The sequence below is a fragment of the Tetrahymena thermophila genome (assembly GCF_000189635.1).
Source record: "Tetrahymena thermophila SB210 genomic scaffold scf_8254617, whole genome shotgun sequence".
Classification (NCBI taxonomy): Eukaryota; Ciliophora; class Oligohymenophorea; order Hymenostomatida; family Tetrahymenidae; genus Tetrahymena; species Tetrahymena thermophila.
Window position 1 is genome coordinate 628,791 of NW_002476387.1, and position 18,405 is coordinate 647,195.

At 23.4% G+C, this 18,405-nt stretch overlaps 6 protein-coding genes across 6 annotated transcripts; 3 read left to right on the forward strand and 3 right to left on the reverse strand. All coding sequences in view use genetic code 6, as the record gives it.

The window, feature by feature from the left end:
* Positions 1-540: 540 nt before the first annotated feature.
* TTHERM_00195830 (prefoldin subunit 5) lies at positions 541-1,307 on the forward strand (the record flags this gene model as incomplete). The annotated part of the gene is made up of 3 exons (XM_001017237.3): positions 541-627; positions 799-946; positions 1,075-1,307. 3 exons carry the CDS (start codon positions 541-543, stop codon positions 1,305-1,307), a joined length of 468 nt encoding a protein of 155 aa, XP_001017237.2.
* Positions 1,308-2,135: 828 nt separating this feature from the next.
* TTHERM_00195840 (hypothetical protein) lies at positions 2,136-5,369 on the reverse strand (the record flags this gene model as incomplete). The annotated part of the gene is made up of 3 exons (XM_001017238.4): positions 5,204-5,369; positions 3,014-5,141; positions 2,136-2,949 (listed from the first exon to the last, which is right to left on the reverse strand). The coding sequence occupies exons 1-3, from the start codon at positions 5,283-5,285 to the stop codon at positions 2,136-2,138; spliced, it is 3,024 nt and encodes a 1,007-aa protein (XP_001017238.4). The 5' UTR covers positions 5,286-5,369.
* A 476-nt stretch (positions 5,370-5,845) lies between these two features.
* On the forward strand, positions 5,846-8,609 carry TTHERM_000195849 (hypothetical protein; the record flags this gene model as incomplete). Its single annotated transcript, XM_012797908.1, has 10 exons — positions 5,846-6,026; positions 6,221-6,586; positions 6,641-6,906; positions 6,958-7,042; positions 7,111-7,194; positions 7,249-7,328; positions 7,387-7,854; positions 7,907-8,162; positions 8,221-8,401; positions 8,459-8,609. The coding sequence occupies 10 exons, from the start codon at positions 5,846-5,848 to the stop codon at positions 8,607-8,609; spliced, it is 2,118 nt and encodes a 705-aa protein (XP_012653362.1).
* Positions 8,610-8,916: 307 nt separating this feature from the next.
* TTHERM_00195850 (hypothetical protein) lies at positions 8,917-10,889 on the forward strand (the record flags this gene model as incomplete). The annotated part of the gene is made up of 4 exons (XM_001017239.2): positions 8,917-10,304; positions 10,421-10,541; positions 10,591-10,726; positions 10,786-10,889. The coding sequence occupies exons 1-4, from the start codon at positions 9,001-9,003 to the stop codon at positions 10,887-10,889; spliced, it is 1,665 nt and encodes a 554-aa protein (XP_001017239.2). The 5' UTR covers positions 8,917-9,000.
* Positions 10,890-11,667: 778 nt separating this feature from the next.
* On the reverse strand, positions 11,668-13,186 carry TTHERM_00195860 (amine-terminal domain thiolase; the record flags this gene model as incomplete). The annotated part of the gene is made up of 3 exons (XM_001017240.3): positions 11,668-12,149; positions 12,205-12,518; positions 12,687-13,186. 3 exons carry the CDS (start codon positions 13,184-13,186, stop codon positions 11,668-11,670), a joined length of 1,296 nt encoding a protein of 431 aa, XP_001017240.1.
* Positions 13,187-14,047: 861 nt separating this feature from the next.
* Positions 14,048-17,800, reverse strand: TTHERM_00195870 (hypothetical protein; the record flags this gene model as incomplete). Its single annotated transcript, XM_001017241.2, has 8 exons — positions 14,048-14,209; positions 14,323-14,463; positions 14,517-15,586; positions 15,641-16,343; positions 16,401-16,517; positions 16,608-17,403; positions 17,463-17,541; positions 17,611-17,800. The coding sequence occupies 8 exons, from the start codon at positions 17,798-17,800 to the stop codon at positions 14,048-14,050; spliced, it is 3,258 nt and encodes a 1,085-aa protein (XP_001017241.2).
* Positions 17,801-18,405: the final 605 nt, after the last annotated feature.

The window sequence follows — 18,405 nt, forward strand, 5'->3', positions numbered from 1 at the left end:
GCACTCTTATTCATATTTGATCAATATATTATTAAATCTAAATAATTATACACTAAATATGAAATTTTATTTTTTTAATAAATAATAAATGAACTCATACACCAATAAATTCATTCAATTATTTATTTATATTGTTCATTCACACATACATACATTAATTAATATATTGATTGATATTGCTGATTTATTCATAGATAGATAGATACATACATTAATATATTCATTCAATTTAAAAATTTTTTTTATGTAATTATGATTATTTGATTTGTTAATATGAAATTATTTATAAAGAAAGTTTTATTATTAATTAAAGAAGAATATATTTATATATTAATTGCAAAAATATACCAATTAAATATTTAAAAAAAATTTAGTGATCATTTTGAAATATTTATTTAATTTTTTATTGATTATTTTATCAATTTAATATAACACACAAAAAAATCAAAAATTAAAAAAAATCTTTTCATAAAATTAAAAATATTAAAAATATAAATAGAAGATATCTAATATTCCTAAACAATTTAACTTTAAAAAAGAATGTCCGAAAACAAAGATCAAAAAGCAATCCCTATTGATAAGTTGAGTCCCAAGCAACTCATTGAAATTAGAAAGAGCTTAGAAGAGGTAAGTTAGCTTTTTATTGTTTATATGCAGAAGTTTTACAATTCTGAAGTATAAGAAATCCAAATCATTTATGATTTCAATCACAAATAGATAACCACTTAACAAATAAATAAATAATTAATAAATAACCTTCAGATTTCACAAAAGCATGAATATTTTTTTATTTAATAGGAAATCTAAGTTTTAAATTAATCCTTGAGTCAATTTAAGGTAGCTATTAGCAAGTACGAAGAAAGTAAACTCATTATTAGATCTCTTGAAGCTGCTAAGAATAACTAAGAAGTCCTTGTACCTATTACAAGCAGCTTGTATGTACCTGGTAAGCAATTCAATTTAATAGCAATAGAAATTATATAAATCAATTTTTAAATTTTGATTTAAAAGAAACTAGCTAGCTATTCCTATTTAATAAATTTAAAAAATCTAATAATAAATGTTAAAAAATAGGTACACTTAAAAATAAAGATTAAGTTTTGATCGATTATGGCACTGGTTACTATGTTGAAAGAAATTTAGTCTAAGCTAGCTAATTTTGCAATAGAAAATTAGAAATGATCAGAGATAGTTAAGATAAACTTACATCTTTGATTTCATCTAAAGCAAACTTTTTAGATAAAATTAATTTGGAATTATAAAAGAAAGTAGCCATGATGTAACAAGAATAAGCTAAGAAGTAATGAAAAAAAGTATTAAAGTAATAAATCTATAGCATAAACCCTGCTTCTAGATGGTTGATTTGTAATTCTAATTTAGCAACTATTAATGAAAAGGTTTTTTAAAAACTCTTAGTTTTTTGCAAAGGAGTTAATATAGATTTAATAATAACTTAATTTGATATATTAAATTTAATTAATTTAATTAATTGCATTAATTTTACATGTTCTATTAATGTATTAATCTTTTCTTTTATTATCATGATAATTTATTTATTTATTTATTGATTTATTTCAATTCATTTCAAATATTCTATTTTAAAAAATAACTAAAAAATAGCACTTTAAAAAATCATTTATTTAAAATTAATTAAAATTTAAAAACTATTTTAAAATTTGTAAATAAATTTAAAAAAAAATAATTCTATACCATGATGTATTTTATAATAGTATTTTTAAAAAAATAAATATAAACTATAAAATAAAAATAATTTTGCTCTCTTAAAATTTTGGGTGTTAATATAAATTCACAGTTTTTTACGAGAACTTACAATATTGAATTATATAAAAATATTTATTTGTATTTTAATTGAGTATTTCAAATTAAAAGTTTTTGATTATTTGCAACTTTTATTTTAAATAATTTAAGATAAAATAATAAAATATCAAACTAAAAAATTGTTATAAATAACAAAATAAATTGTATATGAACATCAGTTAAGAATAAGTTTAAGAGAAATATAGTTTAATTATGTCAGTATAATGCATTAATGCTTATTTTAATTAAAATTATTATTACTTCCTTATTGTTATTTTGTTTTATTTTTTCAACAATTCTAATTTGAAAAAATAGTCTCAAATTATCAATGTTTTTGAAATTATTGGCTTTAGCTTATTGTATCTTTATAATGCAACCGAAACTCTCTATTAAAATTGTTGTTCAAGAGTTAAGATGTTAATTTGGTTATTTTAAAATTAGTTTGTTAGAATCCTCTTAATATTTTCTAAAATTTCCTTCATATTTTTCTTAAATGTGTAAATCAAATTTTATCTCTGAGCAATATCAAGCATATTTGAGTGATCAATTAATTGAGTAAAAGCATTCACAACTATATTTAGCTTTTAATTTATTGGCTATAATAATTAATGTATCTATCCTTGAATTTATTCTATAAATTCTTATGCAGCTTGCTAGTCTGCGACTCGCATAGCTTACTAGTTTTTAAGATACGCTATTTCAAAGTCTTTCAGTTTTATTACATTTTCTTTTATTTCAAAAATATTTTTAATTGAATCTAAAAGAGTCCCTATTTTTAAAATAATTTCAGAGCATGTTTTATAGTCTTTTACACTCGAAGCTGAACTTAGCTCATCAAAAAATATAGAGAGAATAGCCTTTTTTTCATTGAATTCAGTATGCAAATCCATTTTTTAATCATAATTAAACCATTCTATACCTGGGTTTTAAGACTGATTCTAATTAAGATCTAAGCTCATTTAACTATCGATCTATGTACTAAATTTTTTTTGTTCTTTTTCAGCCATAATAGCTACTCTTTGTTAAAAACTTCCTTGATCATTCGGTATCATAACACCTAAACATAACAAATCTTCACAACCTTTCCTCAAGTTTTAAACCAAATCACTCAATTCTTATGAATATTCTCCTCTTTTTTATTTTTCATATAATAAATTAAACATTTTAAACAATAAAAATTGATAAGTTTGTTTACCTTAACTAAAGCTAGGCCATATGTGATTAGATTTTATCTAGCAGCTATCCAAGAGAAGATTCTACCTTCATTATTCTATCAAAATTTAAAGAAATTGTTTTCTGATATCCTCTCGATTGTAAGAAATCAGAAAACAATTTTTGATTTTCAAGAAGTAAATTGGGAATAGAAATATCTCCAATCCCTCCTTATTCTCTAAAGCAAATAGGATTGTGTTTAAATAATTAATAAGTTTTAATTTTTTTAAAGGCTCTGTCTGTTTTTCTCAACAAACTCATAATTGTAACTAGCTTATTGTGAGTATTTTACTATTAAGTTGAGTCTAAATAATCAAACAAAGTATGTACAGGAAAGCAGCTGTGGAATTAGTCAAAAAATAAACGAATTGGATGATTAAATTTAATTTCTGCTTATTGAGTGTGTTTATTTCTTTTTATTGAAAACAACTTTTTAAACTCTTCACTTTTATATTAGAATGACATCACTTTTGAAAATGCAGCATTAAAGTTATCCACAAATTTACGACGATCTTCTACTCCTATTAAGACGGAATACAGCTGCTTATGAGCTTGGTTTTAGCTTATTTAATTGAAAAATACTTGCATAGCCTCTTCAGTTTTAGGCAAATTGGGTTCGATTGCATCGCCTACATTTTAGGATCCTCTTTATGTTTAATTACCACTGTTAGGTTAATTTATATTGTTAATATTTGTTCCATTACTTCCTATTGGCTGTCCTTAATTCATGAAATTTTGGCCTTATTATTTAGATTATGAATTATTTTATTTTTGAACTCCTTTTTAATAATATAATTAGTTTTGCATTGAACTTTTGTGTTAAGATTGGGAATTAAATTATACATTTTTTTCTGTAGTAATATTATCCAATAAAAAGTAACAAACATCAAGAACTTCTTTAAAGCATTTTCTTGAAGAGTTAAGAACTAAATTTAACTACTTAATATGTCTTTGTTATTTATGAATTTAAGCTTTAAGAAGCATTATTCTTTTTTCATGATCAATACTAGAAATCAACTCATCTTCGTTTCTATTTTTTTTACTTTCAAACTTATCTAAGACAGCTTTAAATTCATCAACTTCATTTATTTCGCTCTTTAACTCAGAAATAATATTTTCTAAATAGCTATTTTTCTATTTAAGTTAGTTGATTTGCTTAAATCTTGAATCACTATTTGTGAATAAGTTCTTTGATGTATATTGACTTTTATTTGTAAAATTTGTGTTTAAATAGTCTATTTTATAAGTATCTTCATCATTTACATTAAAATCTTTAAACTCCTCCTATTCCTCTTATAAATTTTAGCTCTCTCTAGATTCAACAAACCTTTAATTTAATTCTCTATTTCCTAGTGTTTCTTCAATTTATAGACCTTCATTCTTTTACTTTTCTGAAAGAGTTCTTCTAATTTATCCAATTTAAATATTTGCCTGATTTTAATTGTTTTTGGTCGGTTATACATTTATATATTCTTTAGCGTTCTAATTAGCTTAAGCAGATTATTGAAGATGAAGTTAAAGTTATTGAGCTATGGAAACATTTTATCTATCCTAAACTGAAAAGTTTACTTGTGAAGGCTAAAATTCTTCCATAGAAGCAAACCTTGTTTGTTATGAGTATTTTTAATTTTAAAAAACAGAATTATCCTGACCATCTTTTAAAATCCTACTTTTTTCAGTCTACTTTTACTTACCTCCTTTAAGGATGGATATAGAACCAATACTATTAGTATTTTAAACAGCTTGTTGCTTAGTAAACATAGATTTATCAAGTATTTTAGAGTCGTGCATGTAATTATTGTAGTTCGATAAATTATTTAATGTAGTTGTATTTAATCTTTAGTTAAGTTCTCCTCTTTATCTTTTAGCTAGTACATTAGATGATGAAACTGAACTTTATGTTTTTATAGAAGATGCTTCATTTCCATTAATTTTTTTCAAGAGAAAAGCTACTTTTTCTAAATGATCGTTTATTTCTAGCTAATTTGCATTATTTTTTTGGTTAGATAATTTTTGAGCTTCATTTTTTAAAGTCAAATTTGACTACTAATTTTTAGTTTTAATATCCTTTGTATTATCAATATATGGTGAATCTCTGTTCCGATTAGTCTCTAAATGAATAAATAAAAATAAATATGGGCTGCACTGATAATATTATATGCAAAGTATTTACATTTAAGCTACTGTGAAGTGCTGTTCCTTATACGATACTAAGGACGTTCTAGAGATTCTTCAGTCTTTTAGTTTGTTTACATTGTAAGATTCGTAAAAATTAGCAATCTTTTTTGTATGATCAATTATTAAATATTTAATTTTTTAGTATTTTACTTTATTTATATGTAAATATTATTTTTTATCAAAGAATTAAGCACCTATGCTTTATTTATTAACTCTGGTTTAATGAATGATAGATAGTATCAACAATTTAAAGCAAAATAAATAAAGTAAAGAGTAATTTATATTTTTATTAAATTAAATGTATTAAATGCATGTTAATCAATAATTTTTACAGATACATATATATACCCATATATCTTTTATCTTAACTTAAATTAAATGATAAAAATTAAGTTAATATCCAGTGATTAATACCCTTTTATAATTATCAAAAATATTTATTAAATTAAAATATCTTCATAAACATCTTTTTATTTTTCAAACAAACCTCTAACAAAAATATTTTACTTCACATTAGTTTGTTTATTATTTCTAGATAAAAGATAAAAAATCATAACCCTCCACAATAGAGAATATTTATAACAGATATTAATTTCATTTATTTTGCAAAAACTGATATAAAGAATTTGAGTGATAAATGTCTGCATAATCCTATTTCCCACTTCTAGATATTAATACCTAGTAGTTAGAATCATTCTAAAAAGATATCTTAATTCCTTTGCCTCATGTATTGTAATAAGTTTAAAGCGATGCTAAATTTGATCAAATTTAACAAAGATCCTTTCAAAACGACAATCTCTTGAAAATTTTAGATCATAGTATGTATATTTTTAGATATAATTTAGACTCAAATTGATTTGCATCATTAATTCTCACATAAACAATGTTTGAATATTTTGTTTGATTAAAATATGAAAATGACAGTTGAAGTGAAAGTCATGATAAAAATAACTTTGTTTAATTAAAATTAAAATTTTTGTTTTATTCTATATGATCATATTTTATTAAAAAGACGATGAATGTTTCAGATCTTATATTTTGACAGGAGAGAATCTTCCTTTGATAGTTTTACTTAAGCCTAGGATTAATGACTCAGAAATGTCTTAGAAAAATTTAATTAGTCACTAATAAATGATACACTTTGCAGAGAACGCAAACATAGAAATATTTTTCAAGAAAAAGGATAAAGACAGCTTTTAAACTCAGTTATTGCAAATTCAATCTCCTTATTTTAGTTCTAACAGTTATATTGAATCTCCGAGAGTATCATAAAGAGAAATCGAATCTTTATATATAATGAATAAATCTTCTGTTGTACACTCTTATGCTTATGAAGAGGCAACTCAAACATTGCTATTATTAATATTTGTTCCAATACGTACTTTTATTAACTCGAGTAAAAATAATAAAAAACATTTTTTAAAATAAAAAGATCTCCCAAGCGACTAACTTAATGAAAAATTATACATAGAATTAGAGTTTACTTGTGAATCACAAGTAGGTAAATCTAAGCTACTCTAAGATAGCTTCTCTAAGAGCGAAGAAAAATTTATAGATTTTCTTTCAAAGGAAAGAGACATTTTCTTCAAACCCCAAGTATTTGAAACAAAAATGCAAAAAAATATAATATTAGTGAATCCTTTTTTTATTTCTTAATATGATTATCAACTTGCAGAACTCAACTACATTTAAATTAGTGTAATTTAAAAAAATATAAAAGCTAAAATAAATATATTTATTAATTTATAGATAAAATATAACAGTTTGATGGAAAACTATATTGATTTGTACCGTAAAAGTAAGATTTTTTTGCTTAAGAACTGCAAACTAACAGGTATGTTTTAATTAATAAATTTATTAAAAATAATATTTATTGTTTTTTAAAAATCAAATGTCAAAAAGAGTAAGAAAAAATTTAAGATCAAACTTTTTTGCTAGACTAGATTGACTTTGCATTGAATAAAAGCTAATCACTATTTATATAAGGTTATTTTTTCTTTTTAAGATGTATTTAAGTATAAAAATATTATTTTTAAACAGATATGTAATCTGACTCTGACAATATGATTGCAATCAGAACTCTTGACAATTATTTTACTTACAAGATTCTTTAAAATAAAGTAAGTATTAATGTACTTTTTATCTATTGTATCAATTAACTTTAATATATAAATTTAGGCTACTGATGAGAAGATAAAGATATTTCCTTTCTGTGAATATACATTTGTCTTATTAATAGAAAAATAATAAAATGCTTATACACAAGAGCTGTAAAATTTTAAGTTTTTAGTAAAATGTGATTAATGCAAATAGAATCAAATAAATTAAAACTCTTAATACCCAATTTCATCTTCAAAAAAAAATAGCTTGATTTCCCTATAACCAGTAGTTAAAAATAGTAAAAATAATTTGTAAATAAGAAAAGCATCTAACCACTCAATAGATGAAGTTTCTTAATTGAGTGGAAACAGTTTAAAGTCAGGAGGGTCAACATCTTACTATAAATCTCAACAAAATAGTGATCAAATAAGATCTTTATCTAAATCATAATCAGCTATTTATATTAATACCTCAGCAATGAAGCGTCCCTCACAATTACAATCCCCTAAAAGCAGTGAAAGATAAATGAACTCAAACAGTAAATTGGTAAAATAGAGATGAAAGTTTAATAGTAATTATTAATAATATCTTTTTATAGAAAAAGCAATTCTATAGTTCTATTAATGACTCAAATACTATTTATGAGTATGATGAGAAACAAGAAAATGGTGTAATATAAAACGATTGTTAATGCTAATACTTGATGAACTTGGGTCTCAACCTTAATAATAGCTCTCATCTTATTATCAGATGGGCACATTAGAATTCATATTAAAAGCTTTACACGATAACATAATATAAAATTATTTGGTCTCATAAAGGAAGTGATATTTTGTAAGTTAAGTTACAAAGAAGTAAATAAAATATTTCTATCTATCAGTTTCAAATCTAACAATTTATATTAAATATTAGGGAAGGATTATCAACTTCAAGTTAATCAATTTTATCATCTAAAAATGACAGTAAAAAACCTTACAAGCAGACCTTTAGATTTAAAGTGTAAACTCCCTGTGAAAATTTCTTCTAAATTAAATAGCGAAGATTCTGATTCAAAAGTAGTTGCTATTTGTAAAGAGAGTGTTCTAGAGCTTGGGTATGATTTTTGTAGAAGTTATATCATTTAATTATTTTACACATATTTTAATAAAAGGTTAATAAATCCTGATTAAGAAATCTAAACTAGTTTTGAGTATTATTTGTTGAGTGAAGGTAGTTTCAGGTTAAACCACTTTGTTTTCTTTGATAAAATAACTTAGAAAGATATCAAAGTGGAAATAAATATTTTCGAGCTGATTAAATGAATAATTAATTACATATATTATATATGTATAAATAAATAAATGACTAACTTTTATTTGAAATATTTATTTTATTTTATTTCTCAAAATGAAGTAATAATTTATGTTATTATTATATTTCAGATTTATTATTAATTAAATGCCTTTTGCTGTTTTTTTGAGTAAGCAAATAAATGCGATGGCTGCAATATATTTTACAATTAAAACTATCAAAATAAGTATTAAATACTATGATTAATTGATAATATACACACTAAAAATAAGGAATAAGTTTATAAAATTGATAAAAAAAGTAATTAATAATAAAATTAAAAATTATATAAAATTAGTATTCTTTTTATATTTTAAGGCTAAATAATTTAATTATTAAATACTAGCTGTTTATCTTTTGTTAATGATATCTGACGTCTATAAATAGATTTACAGCGGTGCCGCTACCAGCAGTAAATAGAAAGAATCAGCAATAATGTCAAATCTCAAAAAAGTACAAAATGAAATATGTGCTGAAATATTACAAAAACTTCATGAGCCAACAAGAAAGCGCACTTTATCAAAAACCCCTGAAAAAAAAACAATTGAAGCTATCAGAAAATCTCTAAATGTGGACTCTTAAAATCATAAAATAAATTCATAAAATTAAATAGATTCTTCTCCTAAAGATATTAATAATTTAAAACCTTGTGCTATTTCTTCAGCATCTTATGCTACTAATTTTTCTAAAACTCCTTAGGCCTAAAAACTGTAAAAGATAAGCTTTAGTCTTTCTAATCGCTCTTAATCTCCTCAGTATTTATCTCTTGATAAAACTAGAGCAAAGGCTGTTAGTAATGCATTTTTAAGTGAAATAAAAAATAATTTTAGTAAGGAGGGCAATTATAAGTAAGGCTATTATGGTAATATTCCATAATCTCCTTTGTCTCCAATAAAAGTATAGGAAGAAGAACACAATAATCATACTGATTTAACTAAAGAATAAATGAAATTATTTTACGAGTAAGAAAAGAAAAAAAATTAATAATAATTAGATAATATGGTGCAATCAAATTAATAAATTTTATAGTCTCATTTAGATGAAATAAATAAATTCTTTGTTTAAGATTCAGATGATTTTTTAAGTTTATCTATTCTTCCTGCTAATGAAAATTCTAAAAGCAACTAATAATTTGATTCACGTTTAACAACTAGTGAATCTTAAGGTGAATATTAAAAAACTCTAAATAATGGTTAAAATTTATCATAGTAATTGCATAAACTCATTTAATAAACTGAAAGTCCTTAATATAATTCCCCTTTAAAACTTAAATAAGAATTAAATACAGATAAAAAATATGATTTAAGTAAAGAAAAGAGCAGTAAAACTTAATAAAATTTTGTGTCCTTTCGTAGAAACTCTAAAAGCCCTATCTCAAGAAATTCTTAGTAAAGAAATTCCAAATCACCTGTTTATAGTAGCAATAATAAAAATATTTAACAATAAATAAGTTAATAGAAGCTAATTTAGCCAGGCTAATAGAATATAAGAAGTAAGTAGGTTAGTTTCTCTTAAGATATTTTTGTTGTAGAAAAGCAGAGTATACCTAAAACATAAGATGATGATTCTATCAGTCTTAACTAAAATGTTTTTGAAAAGAGTTCATTAGAATTAAAAAAGCAGTATGAGCAACATCTAAAAACTAATCCTGCTGATTAACAGCAAAAGTAAGCATGCTATTTATTTTTTTCAATTGCTATTTAGTATGGAAAATTCAACTAAAAGCATAATAAAATATTACTGATGTCTAGATAAAAGTATTTTTATTTTCTTAAATAATTAGGGCTGAATTTGAAGAGCTACTTTCGTTGATTAAGAAAGAAAAATCAATTATTTTGAATGAAATTAAATATTTAATAGAATAAAAAAATAAATATAAGTATTTATACAATGAGTAATTGCAAGTAAGTTTAAAATCTAAAATTTAATGCAGTGATTAACATAAATTTTAAGAAAAATAGTTAAGAAGAGTAATAGACAAAGTAAAACTAAGATATGACAAAGACTCAAGCATTTAAAAAGATAATGAATTACTTGGATAATACCAGTTATAATACAGGTAACTTTGTTAAAGTACAGCAAAGTAAAGGTAAATCCCATTTAAAAATAATAGTAACTTTTCTCATAAATTATTTAATTTATCAGTAGATCAACTCGATTAAATTATATCAACTATAAAAAATAAAGATGAAGTTATTCATGTGTAAAAACTAGTTATAAACAAACTCCTAAATTAATTAAGCCAAAAATGACAAATTTTAATGTTTTTGTAAAGTAAATTTTAATAATTTTATATTAATTCCTAATTAATTAATAGTTTATTTATTCAGTATTATATCTTTTATTCATTCACCTATTATTTTAAAATTTAATTAAAATGATATTTTACATTAAGTAACTTACTCAAGTTGTTTAAACTTTACCATATAATTAACTTTTTTTCTGAAAATCAAATTATATTAGAAATACTGTGTAACGTAATAGTTTATTTATACCATTTTAAAAAGATAGAATTTATAATTTATTCTCTTTATTAAATTAAGCAAAAATAAATCAATTGTTTTAACTTAAAAAATTTACAAAAAATTATGAAATTAAATTATTTGAAATATCTTTGTATTTCTTTATTATCCTTATTAATTTTGATAATATTTTTAATTAATTTATTTCAAATAGCTTTATTTAATATTTTTTAAAGCAGAAAAAAATTATTTTTTTATAAACTCTCTATCAAAGTAAAAAATTAATTAATAAAATTTATGTTATTTTAAGAAAAAATATACTGACTTCTAATTAAAAATTGAATAATAAATAAAAAATTTGAAGATAAATTTAAATATCTCCTCACTAACTTTTTGAATTCCTATATAAAGCAAAGTAATTATTATAATATAATATTAGTATTTATTAAATTTGTGCTAGCTTATTTATGTGATTTACAGCTATTATTGTAAAAATATGAAGATATAAAATCTTTTAATAAAACATATTAAATTCTTAATGTCAAATTTCATATTTTTAATAAAATCTTCAAAGTCTGGGTTTTTATTGAGAAGCTTTTTCAAAAGATTCAAGAACATCAGGATCAGAGGTTTAATCAGGACGAGTATATCCCTTGTTTTAGTTGTATTTTTTATAAAGTGCAACATAGCATGCTCCTCCAAGACCTAAGTTATGTTGGAGAGCATATTAAAGATTGTGGACTTGTCTCTTATCAGCCATACCTCTAAGTTACCAGCATAATTCAGTCAATTAAGCTAAACCAGTAGCTCCTAAGGGATGTCCCTTGGAGATTAAACCACCTGAAGGATTAACAACAACTCTTCCTCCATAAGTGTTATCACCCTTATCAATGAATTCGCCTGCCTTACCTTCATCGCAGAGACCAAGAGCTTCATAGGTAACAAGCTCGTTAGCACTAAAGCAATCATGCAACTCAACTACACCAATACTTCTAGGGCATACTTTAGCCTCAGTGTAAACCTTTTCAGCAGCTCTCTTAGACATGTCATCTATTTATAAAATAATATTTATGAGCTTTAATTATGAAAAAAATAAAAATATTACATCCAGCAAGCTTTCTGAATGACTTATCATCAAAAGTGTTGTTTTTATCAGTAGTTAGAGCGCTAGCAAGAATTTCAACAGCTTAATCTTGTAAATTATTTTCAATAACGAATTTTTCAGAGCAAATAATTGCAGCAGCTGAACCATCAGAAGTAGGACAACATTAAAGCTTGGTTAAAGGTTCATGAATCTTAGGAGACTTCATAATTTATTCCAATGTGTATCTGTCTCTAAATTGACTGTATGGATTGTTGACACTGTGTAAGTGGTTTTTATAGGCAATTTTACCGAAATGTTCAGGCTTAGATCCAAATCTTATATTTAGAAAAATTAATTAAAAAATTTAAAACTCAGTATTTTATGTTTATATAATAAAATTAAAGTGAAAGATTGAATAATAAAGGAAGGAGAAGTTTTTTAAAAGTTTACAAAAAAAATTTATTAAAAATATTATTAAAGGTATTAATTAATTAATCAATTACAATTTCATGTGTTCTCTTCCTGCATTTCCAAAAATTTAAGCAGCAAAAGGAGCTTCAGTGAAATCAGTCCATTCAGAAGTCTTTCCTAAGAAATCGGCAAGAGGATTAGCTCTGTCATTATACTTCATGGCAAGAGATCCTTTTTCCATCTTTTCAAAACCTAAAGCTAAGATGCAATCTTAATTACCTCCTTAAATGAATTAGATAGCCATATAAATAGCGGTAGATCCTGTAGCACAATTATTATTTACATTGTAAATGGGAATACCACTCATGCCAGCTTCGTAAACAGCCTTTTGTCCACAGCAAGAATCTCCGTAAACAAATCCTACGCATGCAGATTATATTTTATTATAAGGAACATTAGCATCTCTCAAAGCTCTTTAGATAGCTTATTTTGCTAAAATGTGGTAGTCAGGATTTGATGGATTTCCAGGCTTGATAAATTTGGTCATGCCAACACCAACTACGAATACTCTGTTCTTGTTTTATGAGCTCATATTTATATTTGAAAAGGGTTTTTTTACAAGATATGTTTGTTTATTGTTTCTATTACTTTTTTACTTATTATTAAAAATAAATTATTTAATTGAAATTGTTTTTGATATAAAGTCAGCTAATTTAATAAAAAAAATCCAAACAGTGCTAAATCAGGAACTTGTAAATTAATACGTGCTGTTTACGTTTGTAATGACATCATAATTATTCAAAAGATTATAATTAAAATAAATTCATAAAATCAAAATCAATTTTACAATTAAGCGACCCGAATTAATTCACCTTGGTTGATTTACTTTACTTGTTTACTTAAGTTAAAATATAATTAAATCCTACTTATAAAATATAAATTAGGAAGTGAAGTTAGTGCTCTTTTTGCCTTACTTTTAGAATAATTAACTATATTTAAATGTTAAAACGGAGGTTAATAATGATCAATTAGAAATTGAGTTGCAATTATTAATCGTAATTTGTGATAAAAATTAGGGAATTGTGACGTAAAATAAAAAATACACACTAAAAACACTTATGACAAAAATTCACAAAATAATTAATTAAATAAGTAAATTAGAAATTTATTTAATTTTAAAACATACTTTCTTTTTAGAAAACACCTTATAAAAATATATTTTTTATTTCTTTTTATATATATAAATTGATTATTAATATAGATGTTACTTTTAGATGTAACTTACTCTCTCCTATAAATAAATTCATCAAAGAAAATTTATATTTACTTTATTTGCTAAAAAATATTATTAATCTTTTAACTATTATTAGGAAAAATTTTTGGTTTGTTAGAGATATTAAATTATAGATTTATTTTATTTAGTTGCTGCTTTTAAGGATTCTACAATTAATTCTCATTAAAACTCATGAAGATTCTTGAAAGAAGTCAATTTTCTAAAGTTATAAATGACATCTAAGGTTTTTTCTAAACGTTTTTCAAGTTCGTTCTTTTTCTCAACGCTTTTTTGAATACTGTAGTTTAATCTACTAACCTCTTCATCTCCATACCTACTTTTCTATTTTTATTTTTTTTAATAATTAGTAAATTAAAATATTTATATATAAATAAATAAATAAATGCTACTTAAAACTACAAAAATAATATTTTTTCTTTTAAAATTTTTATTACTTGCTCAAGGATTTCAAAGCTTTTTTAGTGGCTTTTGTAATTTCTTATGTCTTCGTATTCTTATTTTTTAATATCTAACTCACTTTTTTGTTAAAGGAGCTATCTTCGTTGCATAGCTTACTTATATTTCAGATCTACATACTTATTTTTTAATTAAATTATTAATATTACTTTTAATTTAAAATTAATTATACTGATCTGAACTCTTCTTCAGCATTATTTTAAATTTGAACACTTTTTTCATATTCCCTCCTACTCCTATTCATCAAATATTTGTCTACAGATTATTCTTTAAGAAGTTATTTTTCATCTTCATTAACACTCTTTTAGAAATCCTTAAGTCTTTGATGCTCTTCTCTTTTAAAATTTAAATCAAACTTTTAGTAGGAATTCTCCTCGTCCATTTGAGTTTATTTAGCATATCGCTTATCATCCCATTCAGCTTTGTTAGCACGTTAAGAGAGCTGTATAACTTAGTTTTATACTTCTTAGAGCTTTTCAGATAAATGACTTTTTTAGTGCTCATACTAGTCACACATTTGATGGTAACCGCTAAGTAAATGACTATTATTATTTTTCAAATTTTAACTATTTTAGTCATTACTTAAATTTCTTTGCTTTTTTAAAAGTACATCTTAGTAAATTGGATCACCCTTTATCATTTTTTTAACAAAGCTTTCAACTTTCGGCTTTTTTACTTTTAATTCCATAATTTTTTCTAACCTATTTTTTCTAAAATCCTATTCCTATGGTATCTATTTATCTGTATTTTTACTATTTATAGATTCTTTTAAAGGTTTTGATTAATTTATTTTATTTCTAGATGTGCTTCTATTTATGTTTACAGAGGCTTCATTTTCCTGATTTTCTAAATCCTTACTGGATTTTTTAAATATATTTTTTTATTAATTTATTTTTTGATTTGAAGCATTCAACTGCTATTTTGCCAAGGATGACCCTCTTGGTTTTATTGTATTTTTTTTTTATGAATATACCTCACTTGTTGGAGTTTATGACCTACTTTAAGTTATGTTAGTGGTAAATGTGCTATTTAATTTTTAAGTAGATGGGGAGCCTAACCCATAGTATGTATCTGAAGTTTTATTAAGCACTAAATTTTGTTTAGTTTTTTATGATTTTTGTATCGATTCATTTGATTATCGATTATAGCCATTATTGCTATTATTTACATCAGAAATATATTTACTCTCCTCTAAATTCGAATTAGAGAAGTCATGAGGTTAAATTTTTAATGAATAGTTATCTAAAAAATAATAATTTACATGAATATTTTAAATTTGTTGATTAAAAAATTTACTCCTGCTCTTTGATAAAAAGTATTTCTAATTTCCTGCTTAATCTTAATTCGGAGTGTGATTTATAAATTTATTCATTTTTTTAATGTCACAGCTTTAAGGTGATCTATCATTTTGTGAAACATTCGACTTTCTAGCTTGAGAGTTTTGTATAAATTAACTATCATTTCTGAGAGGTATCTATTCAGATTTATTAGACATAACATAAGAAGTATTTGGAAACATACTAGATTATGTGCTTAACATATTCCTGTTATCCCTTTATTCTTCAAGATAGGATGAAATTTATATACTTTGAGGAATTTAATTTTTATTTTTTGTGTCAATATAAGCATGATTTGGATATTTCTATGCTGATTCCTTTTTATTTTTATTTGTATTCATGTAAGTATCTATTGAAATAGGTAAATTTGATTAAGAAGTTCTGAAAAAATAATCACAAGTTGCTCCTAAAAAGTCAACAAAAACAACCATATTTTCCATAATAACTTAATTTTCAAAATGATTAGATTGCATTTCACTGTATTCTCTGTTTTCTTCTTCCATTTTTACAACTTGCTCAATAGAATCCAATGTTTTAGAAACATATCTTATGTTTCTCTCATTAATTTTACCATTTTTAATTAAAGATTTTGTTCTGCATATTAAATTCATCATCTCTCCTGGCTAATTAAATTTTGGTTGAATTTCTGTCCAATCAACATTCTAAGCATTTTACAAATAATTTTTAAATATAATTAACACTATTTAATAAATTAATACCATTTTCGAAAGAAATGATTCATCTTCATTTATCTCATCAGATAGGCAGAATAAGCCAACCATTCCTCTGCAAATTTCGGAAACCAGTAGAGGTGGTTTTACAATTAGTTTGATCCTCTATTAATATATTAGTTAATTAAATTTTTAGGATATTTTGAAATAAGTAAATTAAAATTTCTTTGTCAAATTAATTTTCTAATTATTTACCGTTAAATTCTTTATCTTTATATTTTTTATGCTATTTTCCAAGCTAAGTTTTGAATTTGGTTGTTGTTTTTTAAAAGAACTTTCAAGGATAGAGTTTGTGATTGGATTGTAAACCTATGATCGCTAAGATTCAGACCCTTAGAGACAGTCTTTAGATTTTCCAAAATTTTTCTAGTCATATTCTTTTAAAGGAGTTGAATATTTTTCACATGTAATATTTTATAAATTGCTTCTGTCTAAATTGGTAGAGTACTTTATTTAAGAAGTATCATTATTACCAAAAGATTCATTAATTTCACTATTTTACAATGCTTATTCATTTACATATTTCTATTTACCGCTGTTTTAATCTTATGACTAATATTTGTTATCATTTTCTTTTAGATATGGCAATCTATTTGATATTTTGCTTTCTTGCTGTTAAATAACTTCTTCTTAATTCTTTTGCTCTTAAATTTGAGCGCCGCTGTGAATACCTTCGGAAAAAGAATAATTTGTTGCATCTTAGTTTACTTCTGAAGATGATGTCTAATCCTAATTTTATTCGAAAATATAGTCCCTTTAACTTTGAGAAACTTTGTTTCTCTTTTGGTTAGGTAACTATTATTGCTGAAGATTTTTATCTTTTTTAAAATTATTTTTAGTAAATCTATCTGCTGAAGATGATCCTGAAGAAGAAAGCTTTTTTAGTTGAGATTCAATAATCTTCTTTTTTTTGCTAGCATCCCTAGGTTTTTATGCTGCCTATTCTGCCTTTTAATTAAAGTCTGATCCAATAACTACATCTTAAAATTACCTAATAAGTATACAAACATAAAATAAAAATCTAATATGTATCTCTAATTTGTATAATACTCGCTAATTGGACTAGTTTCTGAGTATATGTATCCGCCATGCCTTGAAATAATCTCTTTTATCCTATCATTCAAATCTTCTTTAATTTTTTAATAATAATTTTCTAGGTGACTTTAAATTAAATAGTATTGAAATTAATGTAAAGTACCTGAACTCATTGTTTTTTCTTCTTATGAAATGGATTGCTTTTTTTTAGAATTTTCTACGCTGTATTAATAAAAAGAAGGATTCTCAGTCTATTGATTGCTTTGCGTTTTGTTCTATTATAGCTTTTAGTTTGATTATGACTAAGCTTTAATAGTTGAATTCTTGTATTTATTATACTTTGCTTAATTCATGCTTTATTTATGTATTTATCAAATAACCACCAAATCCTTTTTCAGATTATAATTTATTAATTTTTTTTCAGTGAAAAATTATCTAATGGTTTTTAGCAACATGGTAAAGTAAAATTATCAAGATATTTGAGCTGATTACCAAAATAACTACCATTATTAACTTTAAAGGAGAATAATAAGTAAATAAATAACTCTTATCTTCTAAATATATAATATTCTTAATTAATTAATAACTATTTCTACTATTTTTAAACATCTAAGTTTAGCAGTAAATAAACTTTATTAAAAAATTTATTTCATCCAAGTTTATTTAATAAATTCTTTTCTCTACTAAAAATGGCAATTATATTTTTAGTGTTAGAAAAATTATTTCAAGGTGATAATTTTTAGTACTTTTTAATAAAATAAATTTTTGATGCTTTGATTGTAATTAACCCAAAAACAAAAAAATTATCACTCAAAAATAAAAAATAATACAAATAAATATCAAAAATAGATTTAAGTTTTGTTTGAGTCAGTAAAATTTTAGAAGAAAATAATTTAATAATTTGACAAGATTCAATTCAAAAGCACAATAATTTATTTATAAATTATAATATTTAATT